At 46.1% G+C, this 18,787-nt stretch overlaps 1 protein-coding gene across 1 annotated transcript in view; it reads left to right on the forward strand.

The window, feature by feature from the left end:
• LOC123993224 (peroxisome proliferator-activated receptor gamma coactivator 1-alpha-like) overlaps positions 1 to 18,787 on the forward strand; it is a 65,047-nt gene that overhangs the window by 24,830 nt on the left and 21,430 nt on the right. The window contains exons 2-3 of the mRNA XM_046295131.1: positions 16,259 to 16,444; positions 17,527 to 17,709. Coding sequence (XP_046151087.1) covers positions 16,259 to 16,444; positions 17,527 to 17,709 — 369 coding nt within the window. The remainder of the gene's footprint in view (positions 1 to 16,258; positions 16,445 to 17,526; positions 17,710 to 18,787) is intronic.

Raw genomic sequence — 18,787 nt, forward strand, 5'->3', positions numbered from 1 at the left:
ACTATCAGTCAGCGGGCAGACGGGCACTTTCTCCATCTGGCTCAAAGGGAGGGGCAGGGGGCTAAAGAGAAAGGTGTGACTGCACTGAGTGTGCCTGAACTGACTTCAAGTTGAATCCTTCTCATTACTCAATGTTTATTTGAACTAGGCTCCTATTTAGTGCAACAAGGCTTAACCTATAAAAACAGTCTGGTAGATGGTAGATAAGAAAACGTGTATAATAAGTTACATATTCCCTTCATGTGTCACAGGTGCTCTTCGGGGGGTTATTACTGTATTTGTCTCCTAGCAATGCTTTTGTTTAGGCATCCCTAGGCTAGGGTTGATTTCACCATGGAATTAATGCCTGAGTGAAAGTCTGTCGGAGGAAGGATGAGTCAAAGTTTAGCCTAGTCTCAACCCCTTATCTGGATGTGTCTGACAGACCTCTTTAGTGGCACTACTACCACCGCCCTCCCTCATGACTGGCTGCCAAGCAAGTTCAGGCTTCACAATCAAAGCAAATTGGAACGTTTTTGTGGAAGGCAAGGCGCACTTTGCGTCGCCCCCTCCCACCCTGATTTCAATAGAAGTCGTTGGCTGTGAAAGGGCGTCCATTCCCTTTTCTTATCATCAACCCAGGTCCATGATAAATGATTAAAGGGAGAAGGTGCCTGATGTTTTCTCTGCTTACACCCACTGTGGTGAATAAGAGGTATTTGTAGGATTCTTCTCTCCGTTTGAAAGGACCAAATCTATCCGTCAAACTTCAGCACTTGTGAAAGGTGATTTTATTGGACTGGCCATGCAGGGAACAACACAGCCAAACACGGTCTCTTTCTCTAGTACTAATGGATTTGTGCCAGGGCTCGGTACTCTTTGAGTTTTGTCTCGGTCTGCATGCTCTCTAGATGGATCGAGGTATATACACTGTTCTCAGTTCAGTGAATATGGCCTAATGTGGACAGGCTCATAAGAGAGAGAGGGTGCAGGCTACTACCGGGTAGCTTAGCTCTTAGTGTAGCTTTACTGTGTTCACTAGGGAAAGGGGATCCTCTCCAATTAGAAATGAGTCAGGCCAAGGTGAGGCGGTGCACTGTGTGGAATACGACACGACGGCCCCCACCGCCCGTCGTCTCCTCACGAGTTTCAGATGCTCAAATATCTCTGGTGGTGAGAGGGGGGGAGGCTCTTTTTCCACCCATCTGTGCAAGAGTCCGGATATTTAGCACCCCAAAGGTCTGACCTTTTGGAGTGGCAAGGTGCTGAGAGACACCACAGGGATATGATGGGACTGGCACATTGTATTCCCACCACCCCATCCCTCTGAGGGGAAATAGCAGGTACAGAAGCAAGCAGCAGGTTGACCATCATCACATGAGTTCAGAATGACTTCCATGGGTGCTCCAATCACATTTAGAATTACAGTTGCTCAGTTGTCACTAGTTTCCAGGGAGTAAACTGTTTGTTATTGTTAAATTGTGTTGAAAATACATCTGCAATGTTGTCCTCTAGGAAAATACTATCATATTCCACACATAGTAGTCCGAATGCACTGAAGTATAAAAAGAGAAGGATTTGTCTTGGTCACCTGCCAAGAAGAGAATTCATCACAATTTCTCAGAAAATGCAATTAATTTGGTTGGAACACATGTGGCTTTGAAATGGCATGTCTAGGAGTACACACATAATCTACACTAAAAGACTATCAGATCAGACCCCTTGCTCCACAAAGCTCATTAGTCTGTTCGCTTTATGACACACGTGCGGTTCACAGGAGCTACTTTTGTTTGGGGGGGGGGGGGGGCATCCAACTGTGCTCTAATAGGCCTACATACAGCCGGGTTGATTGATGAATGGATTAGTCCATAGACCAATCAGATATGGTCCAATTCCTAAACTCTGGAAAGTAATGCCTGACGACTGGAACAGGGGCTTCCATTCACGGCTTAGTTTACCTTGATGAGGCATTTGTGCTCCGTACATTTCATACAGGAGATGTATCCTGCGGTTTAAAAGGAATGTGTACATGGATTTTAGATGGCTGGAAGGACCTGATTAGCCCTTTCCCTCCATTAAGGGGGTCCCTGATGGAGAATGTGCCATTTCACCCAGAGGAAACTGGTCGTTAGTGGGGTACATCATCGGGGTTACAGCCAGGACAACCCTCCTGCCCACTAACCCCCCCCCCTGCCTCTAACCCCCCCCCTGCTCTGCCGGTCCGCAGTCATGACCTTCTGTCCCTTCCTCTGTCTAGGTGCAGTGCTCAGCACGTGTTAAGCTGGTGCAACGTCTTTAACATGACAGCCCGCTCTACCATAGACAGGAGGAAAACTGAAGTGGAAAAGAAATCTTGCCCTGCAGTAATTACCCCTTAAAGACCTTAACTGTTGGCTTAGCCTGGAAGATTCATTAGTGGCCAAAAACAGGTTGCCTGATAACCTCCTCTGAGTTGAGTGCTAGGCTAAATCATAGCCATGCCTAGCTAGCCCAGCAGTGTTTCCACTGCAGCCACCTGGCTGCGGCGCCGCGTCACAGAGAAATAGATGGTACATGAGGCGCCCTTTGAAGATGCTGAAACGGTCCACATGTGCTTTTCCTCCGCAAACAAAACGAGTGATGAGTAGAAATATCTGACAAACCCATAGTAGAATAGTTGATCTATTTACCTAGTCGACTTGTTGTTGTGTGTTCTATGCCAGAGAATTATTCCTCTCGAGGCGCATTCAAGTTACAAGTGCCATAGGGAGGGAATTCCCAGAATCTGATATAGGCTACATTTAGTTAGAAGGCTACTCAAACCTTTACCAGCCGCACCGGTTTACAACTTCTATGTCCTGCGTGTGGTCTAATGAACAAAAGCCTGAATGAATATGATAGTTTACTGAGTTATTGAAAACGGTGCATAAGCCCCGCCCCCCCCCCCCCCCCACCCCCCCCCCACACACACACACACTTCTACACAGAGGAAACAATATTAAGCTTAGGCTATAACTGAGTTCAGTTAGTACAGTGTCTTCCTGTCTACCGTTTCCCGAGGCCAACGGCTCTGTGCTTTAAATAATACATACCTGTCAGTATCTCTCTTATTTCAGACCTAGTCATAATTTTAAAAGAATACAGTTCAACAGCTTTAGGCATAGGATGTTTATAGGCGGATCCGCAGTAGACGATGCCAGTTGTTGTTAAGGAGCATTGTGAAGGTACTTACTACTGGATATCAGCCCCCTAATGGCTACAGTAGGAAGGATGGCGAGCAGATGGCAGAGCCTTCTGCTTGACCATTAGATAGGATGAGTCACCCCCAACTTCCAAAGCTCACCTGGCCAAGAATCCCTGTGCAGCAGTGTCCTATAGACCTCTTTCTCACCCAACGACGGCTTCATCCTTAAGGGCTGCATGGTAAAAAATGCTGAATCATAGAAAACACCTCATGTTGATGCAGGTTCCTGCTGAAGACTATAGGCTATGCTAGACAGGCTGAGGGGGAACTGAGTAGATTTCAGAGCAGATATCTGAGGGGTTATGATGTCTGCCTTCTTATTGTGTCTCGTTTATGTAGAACCAATTACCATACTGTCAGAGTGTGAAGCTTGTCCTATGGGTCTGTGCAGGGGCAAACTGCCGGTTTGGGAGGTTGGAACCTACTGTCACTGAAATAACCTGCTTGGAGCAGCTGGAAGCAAATCAAAATACAATTTTATTGGTCACATATACATATTTTGCAGGATGTTATCACAGGTGCAGCAAAATGCTTATGTTTCAGTGCAGTTATACCAAACCGTACAAAACAATACACACAAATACAACCCAAAAAATCTAAGAAAGGAATGAAGGAATATCAGAATGAGCAATGTCAGGCCAAGCAGAAGTGTGACTTTTGAGATCCACGGTGACCACTTTAGCACTGCCAGGCATTTTATTATCTACAGTCAGTCTGATTTCCTTTTATTAGGTTGTATTTAATGCCAGAGAGCATTTTTGGTCATGAGGATGTTGGATCAAAATGTGTTTTGCGTCAATCCAACTCTATTTATGCCATGGGGTCAAGTATTTTAGAGCGTCAAAGTAATATCTTAGAGGTTGAAAACGGAGGACCTTATTTACTGTGTTGTCAGTATACATGGATAGCTGGGTCACCTTACATAATTGTGGATCTGCTACTGTAGGGTCATACTGTTTAGCCCTATTGGACATACAGGGTCATATAGCCCTAGGTCTTAAACAAAGAAAGGTCTTCGGACATCTCCTGACAAGGTTGGAGGTTTCTACTAGAGGTCGACCGATTATGATGTTTCAACGCCGATACCGATTATTGGAGGACCATAAAAGCCGATACCGATTTTATTTATTTGTAATAATGACAATTGCAACAATACTGAATGAACACTTAATATAATACATCAATAAAATCAATTTATCCTCAAGTAAATAATGAAACATGTTCAATTTGGTTTAAATAATGCAAAAACAAAGTGTTGAAGAAGAAAGTAAAAGTGCAATATGTGCCATGTAAGAAAGCTAACGTTTCAGTTTCTTGCTCAGAACATGAGAACATATGAAAGCTGGTGGTTCCTTTTAACATGAATCTTCAATATTCCCAGGTAAGAAGTTTTCGGTTGTAGTTGTTATAGGAATTATAGGACTATTTTCCTCTATACCATTTGTATTTCATTAACCTTTGACTATTGGATGTTCTTATAGGCACTTTAGTATTGCCAGTGTAACAGTATAGCTTCCGTCCCTATCCTCGCTCCTCCCTGGGCTTGAACCAGCAACACAATGACAATTAGCGCACGCTAACTAGCTAGCCATTTCACTTTGGTTACACAAGCCTCATCTCGGGAGTTAATAGGCTTGAAGTCATAAACAGCGCAATGCTTGACGCACAACGAAGAGCTGCTGGCAAAATGCACGAAAGGGCTGTTTGAATGGATGTCTACGCGCCTGTTTCTGCCTACCACCGCTCAGTCAGATACTTGTATGCTCAGTCAGATTATATGCAACGCAGGACACGCTAGATAATATCTAGTAATATCATCAACCATGTGTAGTTAACTAGTGATTATGATGAATTGTTTTTTATAAGATAAGTTTAATGTTAGCTATCAACTTACCTTGGCTTACTGCATTCGCGTAACTCCTTGTGGAGTGCAGCGAGAGAGAGGCAGGTCGTTATTGCGTTGGTCTAGTTAAGGTTGCAGGATTGGATCCCCCGAGCTTGCAAGGTGAAAATCTGTCGTTCTGCCCCTGGATAAGGCAGTTAACCCACTGTTCCTAGGCCGTCATTGAAAATAAGAATGTGTTCTTAACTGACTTGTCTAGTTAAATAAAGGTGTACATTTTATTTTTTGCCAAATCGGCACCCAAAAATACCGGTTTCCGATTTTTATGAAAACTTGAAATCGGCCCTAATTAATCGGCCATTCCGATTAATCGGCCGACTTCTAGTTTCTACAGTGTCTCAGTGTTTCTACAGCCAAATGGTCTGCTCGTAGTTGACTGTCGACCGCCAACGATGTGTGCGAGACTAGAACAGCTGTCTCAGTGCTGTCCTTTCAACCTTTGAATTCCAGCGGCAAAGATCAGCACGGCTCTTCAGTCAATTCTTGGGTTTCAAAACAAACTCCATTCGTTCTCACAGGGCACCCCAAAATAGAGGGGCAGATATTTTCTACCTCGGTTTCTTGGCCACTATCAACCAGTAGACGGGGAAACCTGAGAAGATTTATGCCGGTGGCCGTGACACTCTGCATGACTTTGGTTTTAGTGCCAAACCTCCCACCCTTTCACCCTTCTTCCCTTCCTCCCCCTAGTCTAACTGTTCCCATACCCATAATGTAACTCTTTGGATGACTGCATTTGGAAACCGCTGGTCAAGTGAAGCCATTAATTTTTCCCCCAATCTGGTGCATCAGTACATTTTCCTGACGGGCAGCCCGAAAGCAAGAGAGCAAAAAAAATATTTCCATATTTAAACTGAGAAACATATGCAGCAGGCCAGTGTTGCTATGGGACAGTCCAGAGGAGAAGAATGTTCACTCCTATTAAAAGCGAGACACAGACGACAGGGCCCCAGCTGGGCCCCGTGACTCTCTTTGATCTGTGTGCCATGCGCTCTGCACCATTACATGGTTGTATTGGTGTTGTGGAACAGACACCTCGCCTCTGTTTAAGTGGATATGAATTACAATTCACATTCCTATTCCTCCCCATGCTCTTCATGCCCTGATTGCAGATTGCTGCTGCCTGTACATCACTCCTCAACAGCATGAGACATGGCTCACAGAGCACAGCTCAAGGACACAGCGGTCTGGCTGGCTCCATCGCCCTGAAGATGAATTGCCCTCGCAGCTTATTGGGGGAATGGTCACCTGAGAAAGCCTAGTAATATCCCTAACAGTGTCTGCTGCTGCCTTGTCGCGCAGGCGAGACTGGAGAACTCAGCCGAGGAAAACGCATTTTTAAAATTTGATTACAGAACAAGCCGTCTTCACTGATCAGCTATCAGGCAGTCGCTGACTGCTGCATTTGAATTAGACAGAGCTGGACCCCAGCCAGATTTCCCCCTGCGTCGTGATATGTCTGCTCCGCAGTCACCGATATGTGAGGTGACCAGGGCCAAGCTCGTTTCCTGTCCTTTTCCTTCCCTCCCTCTCTCTTCCTCTCAGGCTGGCCTCTCCCTCATCCTCCCCTCTGTTTGTTATGCTGCATTATGTTAATCCAGTTAGTGGAAGGCATTTGCTACCTGCCCAACTGGCCGTCACTGATGAAGCGCCCTAATAAAACTAGTATGCTCCTGATTTGTCACACACCATACTCCGTCATCATAATTGAATGGCTACTTTGCCCATAAATCAGGGTTAGAGTAGAGATGTGTATGATGAAGGATGTAGCGACCATGTCATTAAGATTCCCTACTGTGATAGCTAGCCTGGCGGCATGATATCTGCCTGGTTTGGCTGAGCCCAGTGCTGGCTTGGTCCAACATAAACCATCCTCCATCACCTCTTCAGATAATAATAACACCTTTAGGTAACTGCGTTGTGCTGTGTTAGGTTGTGTTAAGAACATAACATGTGACACGGAATAGCCTGCCAGCAAACTTACACAAAGGTGTTGAAATTTGAGAAGCGTGCATCTCATTCTTCCACTGCAATGGGATATGGCCTCGGAAGTTCAGAAGTGCTGACTACCCCTCTATATCTCTTGCGGATCCTTCATCTCTTCCAACGTTTGGTAGCCAGCTCTATCTCTCTCCCCATACCATCTCTCCCCCCACCCAGTCTTCTCCCACTCAGGCAGTCAGTTAATGGCAGGCATGCATTACCTTTTGGGTAATTGAAGTCTGGGTTGTCGTTTTAGCGTCATATCACCTAACAAACATTCAGCTGATTAGCAGCAGGGATTCAGAAATGAGCACCTGTCTGTGGTAAGCAAAGCAATAGACTAGCTAGCTGTTTGTGTTTCTATCTGGGAATACAAATATCAGTGCATTTTGGGTGATCATTAGCTCTCATTGCTAATTCTGCCATGCCCATTTGTCTCAGCCAGCCTGTCTCTGTCTACTCCCCTGGTCGCTCCAGTCTCCATCTCTTTACCCTGTTGGATGGGCTGGCTGCTCCCAGGCTGGCGCTGCAGACAGCCCCGACAGCACTTGACAAAGCTCCGCTCTCATAGGATGCGAATGGAGTCCTCCAGTAGAAAAGAAGCCATCAAAAATGTGTATCAAGACAGGATGGCACGCTTTCCCTTCTCTCATCCCTCTCGCGGTATTTCTTTTAAACGCCGTCAGTCTTATTTTGACCACGTCTGAGCGCTGTTTCAAGGATTGACATGCAGTTGATAGTGGAAGAAGATTTTGACTTGCCTGACTACCCAGCTCTAGCCAAACGCTACACCACGCCCACAGCTGTTAGGTTCTTCTCTGCGATGAGTCTGGATCTGAGTACCTTCTTGATCCTTCACCGAATGTGAACACGTTCGGGGCCGTCTGATTGGTCCAGAAACCAATGGGTTTGGCCAGAGCCAGAACACACATGGTAACGCGGTGGTTTGAAAATGTGGCATTGGCTTAGATATTCTGATTGGTGAAAGGCGATCCAACCACCGATTACTTTATTTTGTACAACGTGCCTTGTGCCCCTCGTCACCACAAACAAATTCAATGACGGCAGTGTCAGACTAAAGTATTTAGCAAACGATGTCTAGATTTTGGCATGTTTGAAAAAAGGTAAATGTACGATTTCACAGCCTATATGACATACAGTACACATAACACTGTGGAATCTATCTGTCTTTTGCCATCTTATGTTTAGATACTCATGATGGCATCACTTAATTAGCCTTTTAATAATTGATGATCAGATTTGAATAATATGTTCTCCCAGTGTTACTGAATCATGTTACCTCACCAGGAGGACCTCCGGCTCCAAGTTGCACTTCACCAAGTCGGTCATTGCAGTTATTTTCCCCGTATCCTCACATACTGCTTATTAAAATAGGAGGGTGAGTGTCTGCAGCAACGCTATCTCTTTCTGCAGTGGTCGGCCTTTGTGCCTCAACAGGCAGTGTAATTAATCAGGGCGCATCACCGTCGCCAGAGAGGAGAGGAGTAGAGAGGCGGGCGGGGGGATTTAGGGTCAATTCCCGGGGGATTGGTGGTGGAGATCTGCGGTTCTGAAGGAGTGTAAGCTGGTCCAGTATAGTAGTCAGTGTAGGATCAGGGTCAGAACAGGTGAGTGTAGGAACGTTTCTCAGAATGAGCTGTCTCTAAAACCAAAGCGAGGAAAGGTGCCAGTTATGACGTAAGAAGGGAAGTTGTCAGTCATCTGATTCGACGCAAAATGGAGATTTAGCCTAGGCTATGATAGTTGCAGAGTCTGTACCTGATGTAAATTACAAGGGCTTGACATACAGACTGTGCAACTACACTATGTAAATATAAACACAAACCTGTCCAGGCGTCACATACAAACCGCAATTTTCAGACGGACTAAGAGACTTGTTAACCCTTGTGATCTCTTGCCCTGCCCTTACTGATAAGGTCCTTCACCATTCTCTCCATTCTCTCCAATCTCGTTAAGGATTTACAAACAGGGCCTTAAGGGCCCTAGATTACCAAGTGATCGGTTAAAAAAGTAATGTGACCGAAATAATTGCTGTCACGCCTCGGACGACACGTGACAGGAAAGTCTCAGCAACCAGAGGTTTGTGTCGTAGAGAGAGGAGGAGTGGTGAAAGTGTCAATCTGTTACTACAGTGGAGCTTGGTTTCATTAAGCCTATACTACACCTGTACACCATCCTATTCTGTCTGGCATGGTTGGTTCCTATCGCACACACAATGTGATTGACACATTACCTATAGTAACAAAGTAGTGTTTTTATTGAGTGGGGGTTGGTTTAAGCAGCAGGCGCTAATTGATAATGACGTTATTGAAGAGAACATCAGATACACAGATTTACAGGTGATGAATCACAAGTATTGCAACTAGCCTGTAGTACTGTTGCCGGAAACAACTTGATCTGCAAGCACCAGATATTTGACTCTGTTAGGAAGAGTTACTATAGTAACTGCATTCTTGTTCCTCTTCAACCCCAGTCTTAAACTGGTAACCTATTGTCCATTCCTTTCTAATGCAAAGATCTCCCCCAGAATGAACTGGTAGACTATCAAAGCCCTTATTCTAAGCACTGAATCCGCTTTCCATTCAGATCCCATTACTGTCCTACCTAGTGGAGAGAGATTGTGTGCCTGAGAGCCCAGTGCTCTTCTCCCTCCATCCCTCCTCCAGCTCAGCATCGCCCACCTCTTCCCCCGCACCGTGGACGTCCTTGACGCGCACTTGATACGCGCCTCATCCAGGACCACTCAGACTTAGTTTGACTACTAATCTGACAACAGTTAAATGGGATTCAAAAGGGGTGTGGCCACTGCACTGTTTGGTGACTGCTGAGGGCACCCAAGGAACACAAGGGTCCCGTAATAACTTCTCTAGGTCAGAGCACAGCTAATATTGGGTCATCTGTCAGAATCGGCCTTCGATCGTCATCAGCCCTTCTTCACACCAGCCGGTGGCTGATTTAGTCCAGATTTAGAGTCGTCGTGGGCGTGTGTTCCTGTCTGGATAGAGAACAGATTACAGTATGTTACTGTCAGAGTGTGACTGTCAGTGAGGGGTTGGATAGAGGTTAGGTGAGTGTAAAGGATCTATTCTACAAGAGTAAGCAGTAGCCAGGGGAAGGGCCCCCAATCCAAACACTGCAATTGTTCTAATTCACGTTAAATCTCAACAATCCCTAGAAAATAAACAGGGGTTAAGAAGGTTTCCAAGACAATAACCCCCAGTTCTGCATCGCGAACAAACACAACAAAACACAAAACAATAGACAGATTGGAGTGGCACAATGGATATATTAGCCAACTGTACTGCCAACTCTATTGTTTAGCATGATGGACTCCTGGATGCTTCTCCTTGGGTCCTCAAACAGGAGCTCAATAAGATGCATATCTAATTACAACAATCGTCTTGTTCCTCCATGGGAGATAAAAGGTGCGCTGAAAGTGAGCCAATGTCTGATGGGACTGAGAGGGGCACTCAGGCACTCCATTTTTAAGCCATAAGGACACTGTACCCAGGCTAAACAACGTAATAAACTGCTTACTGGACCTGTAAGGAAGACTTGCGTATCAATCCCACTGAATGATGGCCATGACAGGAACAATCAGTAATTGAGTGTATAGTACATGGCTCTCCCAGATCCCACTTTAACTGACCTACTTCTTCTACTAACCGACTGTTTGCAGTTAATAAAAATGGTTAGAGGAGACATCCTTCTTTCAGAGAGGCTTCTCATGAGGAACAAATCTAATAGCCCCCACTCACAAGTCACAATTCAAGCAGGACAAGTGCTTGCCAATCTGGAATTTCATTCATCAAAAGCCTCTCTCTCTCGTCAATATTCAGTTTGTCCATCTGTTTCTAGAGATGGGTCATATTAGTCACGTTAGGCTAGTCGAGGGTCAGGGGAAACTAACAGGATGCACATTGACCTTTGACCTCACAGCTAGACTTTACAAGTCATCACTATTCCTCATAGGGAAAGACTACAGAGACTCCTAGAGGAGTATTATAGACATGGCGGCTATTTGTTTGTTGTGGATTTGTTAAATGAGACGATTGAAGATGACGTTGGATTGAACCCATCTTGTCCATTCATTTGCATTTACAGTTACAGCTTGAGTGTCGTGTGCGTATGTATGCGTGTCTGTCTGACTTCCTAACTGTCTAGCCGTCTGTGTGTCTGTTTCCTGGAGAGGCTGAATAGAGCAGAGCCCATCTGCATTTGGCATGGCCAGAATCTAAAGCCTGGCTGGCCCGTCACAAGCAGCTTGTGTAAGAGTCAGTCATAAGACTGAGGATAACAGCTATATATAACATACCTTAGATAGCAAGGGGCTCAAAGGGAACAGGGCACCTAGATAAGAGCCTATTAGCTAGCAAGTGCTGGAGATGAATGAGCAACCTGTTTGCTTATTAAATCACAGGACTTGGTAGGTATTGCTGAATCTCAAGGGGTGGTCCTTTCTTCCTCCCAAAGGCTGGGTATTCAGGAGTTTAGGACAGGAGCTCGCTCTCCCTCTCTCTCTCTCTTTCTCTCTGATGTGGAGTTGAGCCCTTTTGATGGGCATAGTAAGATACCTCAAAGCTAAAGGGTTTACTATTTCTCTTTTGAAGACCTGAAAGTGAAGGACAGCTGTCTGTCAGTTCAGTTGGCTTTACAACCCTCCTTGACCTCTTCCTTTGAAAAAACGTTGTCATTGCACTGTAGTTGTCTATTCATTCACAATCCAGACACCACAGTGGTCTTAGCAACAGTAGCTGTAACAGTAGTCAATGCTCCCTGTCCTCACTAGCCTACAGGTTGTCCTTGTATGGTTGTGCTCTGGGAGAGAGAGGGAGCGAGCAGCAGTGACCCGCACCGTGCGACTCGTTCCACTGACTTTGTAGCACATGACTGCACTTGTGACCGTGTGTGTTTTATGTAACACACCGCATGCTATAGAGAGCCTTCATACGCCGTCTGTAATTAGTTTTACGGGGAGTCGATATAGATGTCATTGCCGTTTTTGAATGAACAAAGAGGAAAGTGTCGCCTAAGCGAACACAAATGGAAATTCAACAAAGCATTGATTCTATTATTTTTTTCCCCCACCCCTCCCTTCCTATTTTAAATGCAGCATATCAAGGCTGTTGGTTGTAAGCAGACAGGGACATCTAAAAGAGTGCATAGTTGACATTCCATACTGCCCCCCCCTCAAGTGTTCTGGTCACCTTAGGCCTTCTGTCGATGTCACGTATTTGAGAGGTGGTGGTATACAATAGCAGCTGCGAGGGAGCGAGAGAACAAGGTATGAGGTGGAAGACAGAAAAAGTAAGAACGCAGAGATAAGAACAGAAGAGCTGAAAGGAGGGTGCTGTTGTTCTTGATAGTATTTTATGGCTGGATTAACAACGATGCGGCAGCCTACCTACAGTAGCATAATTATCTCTGTATGTAGTTCCACACAACACAGGGCCTGCTATGCCCCTCGGCCATGTCGTTATTCTAAATAAGAATTGGTTCTCAATGGACTTATTTGCTTAGATAAAGGTGAAATAAATTAACAGGGCTGAGCTAACACTGTTTTCATGTCTTAATTGGAAGTGGCTAATGCCACTTTAGAACACTGAAGTGTCTAGCTTATTTTGTCGGGTGACACATTTGTCCCTTTAGAGGCACTCTAAAATATCTACTCTGCGTTAGATACGTTGATTATTATTAAAAACCTTGTTTTGACTCAGCATCAATCCGCACCACGGCACATAGACTGCGTTTTGATTCCTGAACTGGGGCACATTTAGCAGGACACAACGTTTTGGGAACGTTCAGATAGAAATATGCTAAGTAGAAAAAACACCCCTTCCTGACGTGTAGAATAAGGAATCACGCCGGCTCTATTTGTGGCATGTCTATCTGCAACGGTTGGCTACTGAACGTGGCCTTGGTGTTCAGTTCAGTTGATTGGCCACCAGTGTGGATTGGTGGGTGGAGTGTCAGAGGAGAAGACCCTTGAGTTGAATGGAGTGGCTTCTAATGCTCACTCCCATTATCCCCACAGTCAGTGTGTGAGCAGCATGTGATATGACTAAATGATTCCGGAGGCCAGATCCACTTCAAATAAGGCAATGGTGTGGTTCTGGTATGTGATTCAATCTGCCACTCTTATGTCCTCTGCTACATAGAGCATGGTTGCTGTGACTGCTCCTGATAATGGGTCATTATGCATGTCCATGGCACATCCCATAAGTAACTGCAAATGCGTTAGCTGTGTGTGTGTGTGTGTGTGTGTGTGTGTGTGTGTGTGTGTGTGTGTGTGTGTGTGTGTGTGTGTGTGTGTGTGTGTGTGTGTGTGTGTGTGTGTGTGTGTGTGTGTGTGTGTGTGTGTGTGTGTGTGTGTGTGTGTGTGTGTGTGTGTGCGCGCGCGCGTGCCTGACCGTTCTGCCTGTGACCTTAAACCTTCAGAGCCCAAGGATGTTTTTATTGATTGATATCCAGGCAGTCTGCAAAGGAGACTGGAGAGAAGGGAGGGGAAAAAAACAGGTAAAAAAGACAACGCCTGCCTGGAAATGAAGAACGGTCGGACTTTGTTGAAATTGATTAGCCTGGCCTCTTATTTTCCTTAGAGGGGGAGAGAAGGAGGGGGGAGGTGGAGGGGTAAACTTAGCTAGGGGGAGGGAATGAGTCAACTTCTGAGATATCACACCAGCCAGGTTGCCACCACAGCTCTCGCTCTCTCGCTCTCTCGCTCTCTCGCTCTCGCTCTCGCTCTCTCTCAATTCAGTTTGCTTGAGTAACCAGTCATTTGTTCATTACACTACAACTGTGTCGCTCTACATCTGAAATTTATGAACTCATAAATGGTATCAATTTATTATGCCCTAATCTTTGATCCAACAAACAGTTGCTAAAATGTCACCGAGTGTTGGTGTTATATCAAAGAGAACACACATCCTTCCTGTGATAAGGTTTGGGTACATCTCACTAACTACACAAGGAGGCACTGATAGTTTGTGGCACATCTATGTCCTGAAAATGTCATGTGTTAGAAAGGACAAAATGACACTTGTTCTACTTGTGTCTATGCGACTGCCCATCTCATTGTCCCCAGAAAGTGTCTTTGGAAGTGATGGCTGATGATTGGTTGAAACCGGGCTGACCCCAAAGCCAGTTTAATGAAATGAGTGGAATTGGATTGGATTGGTTAGCGGAGACGGTTGCGACGTGAAACAGAGCTGGAGTATTTAGTGTTAGTCACTCATCAAAGATGCATAGCTAAGGCTCTGTGGCACAGAATATTCAGGTTGTGGTTAGGCTACGCTAGGGACCTCCTGCAAACTGCATTGTCAAAGGCAGGCACACCCTGTATACAAGTGTCCCCTCTTCTGGCATTCCAAAGACAACAGGTGGAGAAGGCTATCAGCAACACACACACACACACACACACACACACACACACACACACACACACACACACACACACACACACACACACACACACACACACACACACACACACACACACACACACACACACACACACACACACACACACACACACACACACACACACACACACACACACACACACATACATACATGAACACATACATACATGAACACACACACATATACATACATGAACACATACATACATGAACACACACACACACACAGACAGTAGAAGTCTCCTCCATGTCCTCCTCTCCAGCTCCACTCTCCACAGGCAGAGCCTATTTCCTGTTCTGTCCCTCTATCCTTGAAATGTTGTTTCCATCTCTCCCCTGAGGTGACTAGGATCACTTCCCTTCACACTGGCTTCTACCCCAAAATAATTTTACTATCCGTGGACCGCCAAGTTAAATGTGTTATATAATATCACACTTTCACTAGGGCTCATTAGAAGACGGTGGTCTCAGTCTTTCACTAGGGCTCATTAGAAGACGGTGGTCTCAGTCTGTCACTAGGGCTCATTAGGAGGCGGTGGTCTCAGTCTTTCACTAGGGCTCATTAGAAGACGGTGGTCTCAGTTTTTCACTAGGGCTCATTAGGAGGCGGTGGTCTCAGTCTTTCACTAGGGCTCATTAGAAGACGGTGGTCTCAGTCTTTCACTAGGGCTCATTAGGAGGCGGTGGTCTCAGTCTTTCACTAGGGCTCATTAGGAGGCGGTGGTCTCAGTCTTTCACTAGGGCTCATTAGGAGGCGGTGGTCTCAGTCTTTCACTAGGGCTCATTAGGAGGCGGTGGTCTCAGTCTTTCACTAGGGCTCATTAGGAGGCGGTGGTCTCAGTCTTTCACTAGGGCTCATTAGGAGGCGGTGGTCTCAGTCTTTCACTAGGGCTCATTAGGAGGCGGTGGTCTCGTCTTTCACTAGGGCTCATTAGGAGGTGGTGGTCTCAGTCTTTCACTAGGGCTCATTAGGAGGCGGTGGTCTCAGTCTTTCACTAGGGCTCATTAGGAGGCGGTGGTCTCAGTCTTTCACTAGGGCTCATTAGGAGGCGGTGGTCTCAGTCTTTCACTAGGGCTCATTAGGAGGCGGTGGTCTCAGTCTTTCACTAGGGCTCATTAGGAGGCGGTGGTCTCGTCTTTCACTAGGGCTCATTAGGAGGCGGTGGTCTCAGTCTTTCACTAGGGCTCATTAGGAGGCGGTGGTCTCAGTCTTTCACTAGGGCTCATTAGGAGATGGTGGTCTCAGTCTTTCACTAGGGCTCATTAGGAGATGGTGGTCTCAGTCTTTCACTAGGGCTCATTAGGAGATGGTGGTCTCAGTCTTTCACTAGGGCTCATTAGGAGACCGTGGTCTCAGTCTTTCACTAGGGCTCATTAGGAGACCGTGGTCTCAGTCTCGTGACTTTGTGTGGCACATGTTTCATCGCTATGTCCATCAGTTATAATGAGCGTGTGCAGAGAGATTAGGGGGGACTGTCTCTTTCAGAGGGCTCTGTGTCATTGACAACTACACTGTACTGTACTGTAGTAGTTTACTCACTGTGTTATTAACATGAGCGTACTAATGCTGATGATTTTTCACATGAACTTTCCAAACTATTTGATATTTTATAAGATATCTTCAATGTACTGTGTTTCTTAATGAGTTGCCCTTTGATATAACAAGAGTCTAAAGTGACCTTTCCTCCCTCTTCTTCTTCCACTCCCTCCTTCCCTCTCTCTCTACAGTATGGGGAGGAGGAGGTCTGCTCGGACCGCCTGGACGCCGACTTCCCTGACATTGACCTCTCTCAGCTGGATGCCAGCGACTTTGACTCAGTCAACTGCCTCAGCGAGCTCCACTGGTGCAACGACCAATCAGACATCTCCGCTGCCTCCATTCAGTACAGCACAGGAGACCCTGAGTTTTTTGAGGTTAGACACCCCCCCCCTCAGGATTCCACTAGCCTGGTCCCAGATCTGTTTGTGCTGTCTTGGAAACTGATCTGGCTACCAGGCTACGATTCCACCAGGACCAACCCCTCCCGTAGGACTAGACTACACAGTGGACTACATTAGTGGTAAACTGAAGAGGCTCCAGTCTGAGTCTATGATAAGGTTGTAGACTCCCATCTTAGAATTCCCCTCGGTGATCGTTATCAATCTGTCTAATACACAGACCTCGTATAATGTGTTCATAAGCATCATCCACTAACACAACACTGTTGTTCCTGGGTCTATTTTTACCTTACCATCCACTTGATCATAATTTCTTGTTCAGATTGATTTTGGAGACATAGGAGTTGGATTGGGACGATTCCCCCCGGTCCTTGTTTTGGATGCCTGTGTGGAATCCCATTGATCTCCCAGCTTAGTTCATTTAACCTTCAGATGGGAGGGTGGGGGGTGTAAAATGAAACCTCGCTCACTTCCCGTAGGCTGTCCGCTATCATCCCACCACCAGACTCGATGCTTCTTAGCAAGATGGCTGCTGTTGAAACAAACAACAGTGTGTGGATGGTTGGCGCCCCTCAGACTACAGGGAAAGAGTGGAATTTTATAAGCAAAATACTCTGTGTTGTAAGGAACTATGTGAGTGGTATCCTCACTTACACCCCCACCTCCTCCTGCCCCCTAGAAGAGGGGAATGAACTGTGTTGTAAGTGGGTGGTGCGTTCACTGATGCCCACTCGCTCTCCTGCCCCCTCCAGATAGAAGATGGGAATGAACTGTGTTGTAAGTGGGTGGTGCGTTCACTGATGCCCTCTCGCTCTCCTGCCCCCTCCAGATAGAAGATGAGAATGAACTGTGTTGTAAGTGGGTGGTGCGTTCACTGATGCCCTCTCGTTCTCCTGCCCCCTCCAGATAGAAGATGAGAATGAACTGTGTTGTAAGTGGGTGGTGCGTTCACTGATGCCCTCTCGTTCTCCTGCCCCCTCCAGATAGAAGATGAGAATGAACTGTGTTGTAAGTGGGTGGTGCGTTCACTGATGCTCTCTCTCTCCTGCCCCCTCCAGATAGATGAGAATGCGGCGCTGCTGGCTGCTCTCACAGACAGCCTGGACGGCATGGTGGAGGACGAGGTGGGGGGGCTGTCTGTGTTTCCCTCGCTGGGGGAGGGGTCTGAGGAGGACCTTCCCTTCCCTTCAGGCTCCCTGAGTGACGGCTCCCTGAGCTCAGAGACAGAAGACCCGTCTCTAGTAAGAACCCTTCCTCACTGTTTAAGGTGGATTTGGATGGGCCTCTGCTCTGACTACCCCACAGCATGGGTATGATAGGCAACAAAGGTCTGAATTTTTCTCATTTTGGGCTTTTCCATTCTTTTTTAGCAACCACTACTTCTAATAAGAATGCTTTTTACCGGCAGGCAACCTGGATGAACCACAACTGTGGTCTCTTAAAGAAACTGTGGCTCTCACCTCTTTTTGACCCCCTATCTCCCCCAACTCTCATTAAATCTTCCTTTTTCCCCCTTCCCCCCTCATTGTTCTACTTCTCTCTCACTCCTTTGCCATCATAAAGGGGTAATATACTACTCTCGTGCCCATGTCTGCCTCCTAGGACCTAGCCGAGCCTCCTATAGCTCCAGCAGTTAAACTGGAGCCAACCCTGATGCAGAGTACCCTGTGACACAGTCCCTACCTTTTCCACTATTCCCCGCTTGTCCCCATTCCCCCCCCCCCACCCCTCTTTTCACACTGTCCTGCGGGATGCCTCCACCCCTCTCCCCTGCAACCTTCTCCTCTCAGAACCACGCTTCCAGGAAAAACATGTTTTTCTTTTCAACTGTTGTCCCTATCTACTCATGCTTGTTCTGGATTGCAACAGAAAACGGGTTGTCTTTTACAGAGAATACGATAGGATTTCATTACGTTAGGAAACATTTGGCTGGCTGCTATTCAGTGTGCTAGTGAACTAGAAAGTCTGGTGTAATATACTGTATGTCCTCTTATTGTTCTGTAATACATTTGTATTGTTCTTGTCCACAATAAAGCCAACATACTTCCTTAAGTTTCAAACGGACACACACTTTGGACTGGGTTTAAAGAGACACAGAGATCTCACATTATCAAGGCAAGGGTTACAAAGGTCCTGTTGTGTTAGAGCTCTGAGAGAAACAAGCTATGTACATACAGACATATATATATATATATATACACACACACAGTATATCACAAAAGTGAGTACACCCCTCACATTTTTGTAAATATTTGAGTATATCTTTTCATGTGACAACACTGAAGAAATTACACTTTGCTACAATGAGTGTACAGCTTG

Source organism: Oncorhynchus gorbuscha, linkage group LG13 (genome assembly GCF_021184085.1).
Source record: "Oncorhynchus gorbuscha isolate QuinsamMale2020 ecotype Even-year linkage group LG13, OgorEven_v1.0, whole genome shotgun sequence".
NCBI classification, from domain to species: Eukaryota; Metazoa; Chordata; class Actinopteri; order Salmoniformes; family Salmonidae; genus Oncorhynchus; species Oncorhynchus gorbuscha.